This window comes from Xenopus laevis, chromosome 8L, assembly GCF_017654675.1.
Source record: "Xenopus laevis strain J_2021 chromosome 8L, Xenopus_laevis_v10.1, whole genome shotgun sequence".
NCBI lineage: Eukaryota > Metazoa > Chordata > Amphibia > Anura > Pipidae > Xenopus > Xenopus laevis.
In genome coordinates, this window is record NC_054385.1 from 106,867,753 (window position 1) to 106,876,885 (window position 9,133).

The 9,133-nt window shown below is 37.3% G+C and overlaps 1 protein-coding gene across 1 annotated transcript in view; it reads left to right on the forward strand.

Moving 5' to 3' along the window:
- The window catches only part of vps39.L (VPS39 HOPS complex subunit L homeolog), a 34,904-nt gene extending 29,457 nt beyond the window's left edge, over positions 1-5,447 (forward strand). Inside the window, exons 19-25 of the mRNA XM_041573362.1 lie at positions 1-5; positions 160-262; positions 430-475; positions 677-826; positions 997-1,131; positions 1,658-1,749; positions 4,960-5,447. The exon at positions 1-5 is cut by the window's left edge and continues 148 nt beyond it. Of these exons, the coding sequence (XP_041429296.1) occupies positions 1-5; positions 160-262; positions 430-475; positions 677-826; positions 997-1,131; positions 1,658-1,749; positions 4,960-5,035 (607 nt within the window). The 3' untranslated portion in view covers positions 5,036-5,447. The remainder of the gene's footprint in view (positions 6-159; positions 263-429; positions 476-676; positions 827-996; positions 1,132-1,657; positions 1,750-4,959) is intronic.
- The last annotated feature ends 3,686 nt before the right edge of the window (positions 5,448-9,133 follow it).

Below are 9,133 nucleotides of genomic sequence, written 5' to 3' on the forward strand. Positions count from 1 at the left end.
TGATGGTATGTGAGCAATGAAGTGAATTGCTGATGTTCTACATACTGTAACACTCACACACTTACTATCCGACAAAAGCTGAATGAAATTGCTTGGATTCCATTATCACGTCTTTAATTTTGGTTTCTAAAATGACTTGTATTTGACTCTCTTGTTTAGGCTTGCTGGAGGAGAGGGCTCTCCTTCTGGGCCGGATGGGCAAACATGAGCAAGCTTTGTTTATTTATGTGCACATCCTTGAGGATACCAACATGGCAGAGCAGTGAGTTGTTTTAATTATAAGACCTTTATTTTAGTTGGATGGTATTAAAGGCACTGGAACACATTTTAAGAAATTGTTTCTTTGTATGCGTCTATTAATGTATCTCTCTTATAAAAAAAAAAAGGCTGCCCTATTTCAGGTGTATAAAGCATTTACTTTCCTTACAGATACTGCCACAAACACTATGACCCTAGGAAGGAAGGTAACCGAGATGTAAGTAATGGAGGTGCTTGTTTTCTCTTGTTCTGTCCTGTTTATAAGTTATTATATTTATGGCAGTTGTTGTCAATAAGAAATTTAGTCGGGTATTTTTTCTTTGTTTTTTTTTTGTTTTTTATAATTTGCATTGTTTATACAAATGGTTCTTTGAAAATCTATTCTTATATTAAGACTTTTCCTATGTCACTGCTGCAGGTTTATCTCTCCTTAATTCGGATGTACCTGTCCCCACCTGATGTTCATTGTCTAGGTCCCATAAAGATAAAACTGGAGGAGCCAAAGCCTAACCTTGCGGCAGCATTAGCAGTTCTGGAACAACATCATGGAAAACTGAACACTACCAAGGTAAGGTCTGCATGTAGCCCACCTCATTTAATGGTATAATAGTGTAAAGATCTCTTTGATATCCCCAGATTAAGGGGAGAAGGGAAGTTTGCACCCTTGGTTTTACGTTTCCTCATAATGTCCGTCTTGTCCGTCTATAGTAATTAGTATTTGTATCTGGTATTTTGCAGGCGATAAACTTGCTCCCAGAAGACACTAAAATAAAGGAGATTCAGATTTTTCTGGAGAAAGTTCTTGAGGAAAATGCCCAGAGAAGAAGGTTCAACCAAGTTCTTAAGAATCTGCTTCACTCAGAGTTCCTAAGGGTACGACTCAGCTCCTATATTCACTTCTCTAATACCACCGGGTATAGTGAGGATAAAATGCTGGCAAAATATATTTGTACATGCAATTTCAATACAAAATTTTTTTTTACTTTGTAGTAATTATTACCATGACCCACTTCCAAAACTACTTTGTAGGTGGGCCAAGAAGGGGTGGAGTATAATGCAAAAAAAGTCACTTATTTTAAAAAATAGAATATATGTTTTTGTTGTAAAACTGCCAGGTAACTTTGGATACTTGTAAAGGAGGAAAAAAACATGATAACCACAGTTGCTTTTAAAGAACTGCGGTCGGTCACAGTGTTTTTAACCAAATGTGAACTATGAGCCTAAAGCTATAACACAATGAAAGGAGAATGAAAAATAGCAAGGGAGGATTGAGCCAGCCAGCACATACACCTATTGCTGCTTTCATTAGAAAATTGAAAGGAACAATAAAAAAAATCAAACATATATTCACTCTCTAAACCCTGTAAAGGTTATGAATAGGGATTTTTCTCATTTGCAGGCTCAAGAAGAAAGGATTTCTCATCAGCAAGTGAAATGTGTTATTACAGAAGAAAAGGTTTGCAGTGTGTGCAAAAAGAAGATTGGAAACAGGTGGGTCCCATCCCTTTTTTTACAGACGTTGTTAAAAATATGTATAAATTAGTATTTACAGTGGAACATGAGGCCAGACATGTTATACTTCACTTGGCCCCAGTGGAAAAAGGGGTGTCCATTATACACCTGATATAACAAATATAAAACTACAACATATACCATCTCCTCAGTTCCCCTTTACTTTCACTTTTTATAACAATACAGAAGTAGTCTTTACATAGTGTCTCCTGTCTGTATTTAGGAAGGGAGTGCATACCTTTGTTATCTCTATGTATAGGTTCATGGCTGTGTTGGTTTAACATGCATTTGCATTGTTGCTTTGGTTTTTTTTTTTTAATGTTTGCTCAAGCACATATACTGTATACCAGTGTACTGTGCACAAGGTTAAAGCAGCCTAAGACTGGGTGAAGCTGGAATAAAAGGTCACATTCATTAGGCTTTTACAATTGCTGGGTCATTGGCTACATTCAAAAATAATTTTTTTTCAGTGCTTTTCTAAGGGCAGTATAGCTCAAGATCATTGTGATTTCAAATTGTGACGTTAACTTTACCGTTACTTTTAGGCAGAGACCCAGGTTGCGATTCGGGGAGATGAGTCGCCCGGCGGAGACTAGTCTTTGGGGTGACTAATCTCCTCGAACTGCTTTCCTGAAGGCTAGAATATAATCGCCGGTGGGAGTGCAATCCCGCCTGCGATTTACATTTTACCCGGCGGGAAGGCAGTTCGAGGAGATTAGTCGCCCCAAAGAAAAGGAGATTTGTCGCTGGGCGACTAATCTCCCCGAATCTGAGCGTGTGTCTCTGCCCTTAAAGGGGTGGTTCACCTTCAAACTAGTTGTTTTCAGATAGATCACCAGAAATAACGTCTTTTTCCAATGACTTTCTATTTTCTATGTGTGACTGTTTTTCTAATATTGAAGTGTAAAGTGTCATTTTCACCTGCTGAAGCAGCTCTGGGGGGGGGGTCGCTGACCCTGTAAACTGTTCTTTCTTTGTCCCTGCTGAGCAGAATCTCTGGATTTCATTAAAGGCAGCTGTTAGAATTGATACAATAGTTGCTAATATTCCTACAGGTGCTGCTGAGAAATGTATCAACTAAGGGGCATATTTATCAAGGGTTGAGGCTCGAAGTTAAAAAAAACTTCGAACTTCGAATTCAAAAAGACCAACTGAATAGAGGTCGAAGGTTTTTGGGGGTCGAAGTGGTCCGTATTCGGCCTACTTCGAAACATATGATCGAAGAAATAGCGTCTTCGATTTGAAGTTTTCCCCCCCAAAAAACAACGATCTCTCAAACTCCACCAATTGCCTCCATATAGGTTCTAGGAGGTCCCCCATAGGCTAAAACAGCACTTCGGCAGCTCTTAGGTGGCGAATGGTTGAAGTTTTAAAGAGACAGTACATGATAAATTTCGATATTCGAATTTCGAAGTTTTTTTTCAACTTCAAATTGAAGTTGGACTTTTCCCTAGTCGAAGTACACAAAAAATAGCTCGAAATTCGAAGTTTTTAACTTCGGAAATTCACCTCGACCTTTGATAAATCTGCCTCTAAATGTTGCAAAATTGGAACAGTTTAGAGTCTGCACCTGAATTACTGAGCTGCCAGACTCAAACACCAGAGACACTAACATTCCTCTTCAATGTTTTTGGAAAAACAGTAAAACAGTAAAAAAAAAAAAATAATGGAAAGTAATTAAAAAAAGTCTTTATTTCTGGGGAAAAATCAAAAAACAACTGAATTGAAAAAAGTGTTTGGAAGGTGAACAACCCCTTTAAGTTAATTTTAAGCATGTTATAAAACGGCTAATTCTAAGCAAATTTTCAATTGGCCTTAACTTTTTTTTTTTAATTATTTTTTTAATTATTTGCCTTCTTTTAATGTCTCTTTCCAGATTTTAAATGGGGTCACTGACCCTGTCTGAAAAACGAATGCTCTGCAAGGCTACAAATGAAATGTTATTGCTGCGTTTTATTACTCATCTTTCTATTCAGACCTCTCCTATTCATATTCCAGTCTTTTATTAAATCAATGCATGGTTGCTAGGGTAATTTGGACCCTAGCAAATAGATTGCAGAAATCACAAACTGCAGAACTGCTGAATAAAAAGCTAAATAACTCAAAAACCACAAATAATAATAAATGAAAACCATTTGCAAATTGTTTAAGAATTCTACTCTCTACATCCTACTAAAGGTTACATCAAAAGTGAACAACTCTTAATAGAAATAAGCATTCTGAACAGTTGTGCATTTTATCACAGAACACTTGCGCATTAGACTGAATACTCTGAACAGTTAATCATTTTTATCTTTTCACACTATGTTCTTTTGGATTTATTCTAAAAGAAGCTGCTAGTACGCAATGGTACTATTGTCCTGGTTGAACTAAGGTATTCATCTTTATAGCATCAATATTTTTATGCAGTACAGGTATGGGATCCATTGTCCAGAAACCCATTATCTATGGCCATGTACCATAGACTTTATTTAAATGAAATAATTCTAATTTTACAAAATGATTTCCTATTTTCTCTGTAATAATAAAACAATACCTTGTACTTGATCCTATCTAAGATTCATCAGAGGTAAAACAATCCTGTTGGATTTTTTCAATGTTCAAATTATTTAAGTAGACGGAGAGGCATGCTTATCAAGGGTCGAATTTGAATTCATGTGAGTTTTTTTAAAACCCCCTATAAATTCGGTTAGTTAAAATTTATAAATAAATTTGAATTTTTAATACTCCGATGAATTTCAATGACCTGAAAACTCGAATTGAATTCGATTCAAGTTTTTTCTCAGAAAAAAAGGTCTAAGTCAGGAAGGCTGCAATCATCTTCAAATTGATTCCTGCACCTTTCCCATTGGCTTAAACAGTAATTCAGCAGGTTTTAGGTGTTGAATAGTTGAATTTTTATTCTTAAAGGGCCAGAGTATGATAAATCTCTAAATTGCATTTTCAAAAACTCGAATCGAGTTTGAATAACTCTCTAGTCTAATTTGACCAAAATTTTTTTTATCTAGAATTCAAATTTACAATTCGACCCTTGATAAATCTGCCCCTTAAAGTATGGAGATACAAATTATGGAAAACCCCTTATCCAGAAAACCCTCCCGAGGCTTCTGGATAATGGGATTTATAACTGTACTTTAGTATTTTGACTCTTTTAGCCCTGTTGTCTTACTCTCTGCCTCCTTCCAACAGTGCCTTCGCTCGGTATCCAAATGGGGTGGTCGTGCATTATTTCTGTGCCAAGGACGTCAGTGCAGTTGACACATGAACACCTTCTCAAGGAATAAATTTACTTGTTATCACAGTGACTGGAGACATTCAAAAATGTTTTGGTGAATCTAGTTATCAGGCTGGGTATCTTCCTTTCATCTCTGCAGACTTGAAACTCAATGGTTCTTACTTACTGAGAGAGTGTATTGGGAACATGTATGAGAAGCTTTCAGATGCACAATGCAATTATCAGTAACATCATGTGCTGCAGCTGGTCATGTTGCTGGGACCGAACATGCAGGAAAATCTCACCAGACAAAGTTTATATCCGCTGACAATCTTAAGAAACAAAAGTCACCACGCCCTGCCTGTTGGTCATGAAAGGGGAACTCCACAAAAACATAACTTAAGCTTTTTGAAAAGTAAACATGATTTCAAGCAACTTTGCAATATACATCAATTTAAAAATATGCAGACTTTTCATGATTTTTATGAGGTTTGGAACAGTTCCCTAAGCCTAGCCCCCTGCTCTCCTGCTGATCTCTCTGACTACTTTGCTGAGCTGGCTGACTACTGTTACTTTGTATCAACAGCCAGCTGTCCTTAGCTTGCATCCTCCAAATCCCACAATTCCTTGCACACGTAATTTCAATAAGGAATGGAACATCACATTGCAATGCATTGTGGGTTATGTAGTTCCTGCATGCTGTCTGCTCCCTGCTGAGAAGAATCCCCGAGTTTCATTAAAGGCAGCTGTTAGACTTGATGCAATAGTTGCGAATACTAGTTCAGGGTCTGCGCCTGAATTCCTGAGCTGCCAGACTCAAACACCAGAGACAGGAACAATCCACTTTAAACTTAGGTTTTGGAAAGGTGAACAACCTCTTTAAACAGCTGGATTTCAGCTTAGAAAATGGCATTTATTCATACTTTTTGAAGAAACAGGTAACTGTGATTGGATATATTAGGAGTTTCTGTGTTATGCGGGCCTCTTTATCAAATTTTGGATGTGGAAGCCGGAGTTCCCCTTTAACATTATGCTGCGCTGTACAGATCTGTTGGTATATGTATATATAGCTTTATTTAGCTTTACTATACTAGAGTTTATCAGCTATAGTTTAACCTTGATCTTATATCATTTTTCAAAGCACCGGCATACCCAAAAGTTATTTCTTTCCCTGAATTGTTTACAAGTCTTTTGTACAAAAGTGTAAAAATCTTCGTTTTACTTTGCTGGGACAACTACAACACAGAATGTGAATGCACAAAGCAGTTAAAGGCTCAGAACATCAGCCGATGCGATAGCCTCCTGGTGTCAAGACTGTGGGTACTTTATAGAATTTATTATCTCTTAACATGAATGAAAGTGGTTATAGGAGCACCCTGCTAATTGATAGGGATCTTCTTATGAGACTGTTATATAATTTCACATCAATCCAGAATGTTCAGAGCATTGTTGTAAAGCTCCTGGATGCAGAATGCATTGCAATGTGTTGGCACTCTCCAGCCCACTACATAGTGAACAAATAACAGTTAACTGCAAAGCCTTCCAGCTTTGTTATTCCAATCATTAGATTGCCATGCCTTGTTACAACTGACTTACAGTGTCAAGTCCGTTGGGATTTTTTCTTTAGCATAAAACACTAGAAGCCCATAATTTCTGCATCTCCCGTAAGTCTCAGTTGCATATACGAATGGTCAGAGCATCTTAATCAGTTCCTGTGTAATCTACAATAGTCTAGTTGCAAAAAGAGGGGGAATCAGAAAGTGCATGTCCAGTGTTTGATTTTTGTAGATAGCAAGGTACACTTACCAATACTAACAGGGGGTCCAGGTGCTCCAGCCCCAGACCTTCAGCTCAGGGAGTCAATTCGGCATGTATATGTTTTGTTGTAGACTGGCACAAACCAGACTAAACTCCAAAATTTGATGCAAGTAAAATGTAGTTTAAAGGGATACTGTCATGGGGAAAAAAAAAATTTCAAAATGAATCTGAAGTCACATGACCAGGGGCAGCTGGGAAATGGACAAAAAAAAAAAAAGTCACCTGAACTAGTTAACTGGAGGAACACAGGGGGGACACGGCAGTCATTGTGTGTTCCACCATGCTTTTCCAATAGATATATATGATAGTTAGAAATGGACAAAATGTCAGATTTCTAAATTGAATATAAAAAATATGAGAAATGGATTTCAGTGCAGAATTCTGCTGGAGCAGCACTATTAACTGATTCATTTTGAAATGGATTTCAGTGCAGAATTCTGCTGGAGTAGCACTATTAACTGATGCGTTTTGAAAAAAACATGTTTTCCGATGACAGGATCCCTTTAACAAAAAAGAACCATCTCAAAAAAATAGCCTATTCTAGTTTTTGAGATGGTTGTTTTTTTGTTAAATAAACTACTTTTTACTTTCATCAAATTTTGGAGGGAAGTCTGGTTTGTGCCAGTCTACAGCAAAACATATACCTGTGTAATCTAGCCAAACAACAGGGCATTGTTCATGGAAACCCTACTATGGTAGTGATCTACAGATCAGTCCAGTTGTGCTTTGGTGAGTATATACTGAACAGTAGCATTGCTTGTGGGTCCTGGAGGGAGTATTTCTGTTTAGCAGTAGTAATAGTAAAGGGGTATATTTATCATGCTGTGTAAAAAGTGAACTAATACCGGTGATGTTGCCCAGAACAACCAATCAGCAATTAGATTTCAACAGTGGCATGTTGCTCACCAACCCCTTGGATGTTGCTCCCAGTGGCATTAAAGCAGGTGATTATTTGGACTTTTTCATGCTTGTGTTGCTCCCCAACTATTTTTTTACATTTAAATGTGGCTCATAAGTAAAAAGAGGTTGGGGATCCCTGCTGTAGGGAGTCCATATTTTTAATTGCAAGAACGAATGCAAAGTAGTTTAAATAGGAGCAACGGGGCAGAATTGATAGTGAGAGAACAGAAGTGCACCCATCAAGCACTTGTAACTTAGTAAATCCATTGTTTGCCAACTGCCATTAAAAGGGTGTGTCACCTTAAAGTTATCTTAACTGGCTAATTCTAAGCAACTTTTCAATTGGCCTTCATTATTTTTTATAGTTTTTTTTTTTTTTTTTTTTAATTATTTGCCCTCGTCTCTCTCATTTTCTTCTCACTCTTTCCAGCTTTCAAACACTGACCCCATCTAAAGAACAAATGCTCTGTAAGGCTACATGTGTATTGTTATTGCTACTTTTTATAACTCCAAACCATAAATAAAAAATGAAAACCAATTGCAAATCGTCTCAGAATATCACAGTTTAAAGGTGAACACCCCCTTTAATAGGATATACAGTATGTCTTTTAGTATGCTTCTCGTGTCACAATTTTTGTCAATGCTTTCATTTGGCCTTGTCAGTAGATGGCGATGTTGCATATAGTCTCTGGTATAAATGTGTGTATATCCATATTCATATTCGGTTGCCTGAGGAAGGTGTCTGACAAATCAACACATCACTTTAATGCTTGTTTTTTTGTTTTTTTATAACTGGCTCTTGCCTTCAATGTTGCCACGTGCAGCTGTGGTTGCTCCAAGTACCCAACAACTTTAGCATTTGATCTGGTATTTACAGGTTTAACTCTGTACCCACTGGAGTTCACCTGTAGACCCTGTGATTTGGAATGCATAAACTGCTGATCAAACCCTACAGCAACTCAAAGCATGTAGCAAAGGGAGTAGATCAGCCGTGCATGTCAAGGCACTTTTCCTTTAATATCATAGTTCCTATGGCATTACGGTAATTGTGTTGCACAGTAATCAGTTATTAACACCCCCCCAACCAATACACACACACACATTTGTACAGAACAGGAGAGGATCTAATACTACATTTCTATTTTGCTTACCGTAAATAAATCCTTGCACAGTTCTTTAACATGCCTGTAAATATTTTGTACAACACGTAAAAAAAAAAAAAAAAAAAAAGAATGAACCTAAAACCTGTCTGGTACTTGCGCTGATTCACCCAAAATGAATGAAGGTACAAATGTTATTTTGCTGCGTATTGAATAAATAAAATACTAACAAGTGGCTATGTTTTTATGTGGAATATTTGTGTGTTTTTGCTGCAGGACAGCACCCATTGGGAGCATGTGTTTCTGTTCTGATTTGTGATCTCTAGCTCAG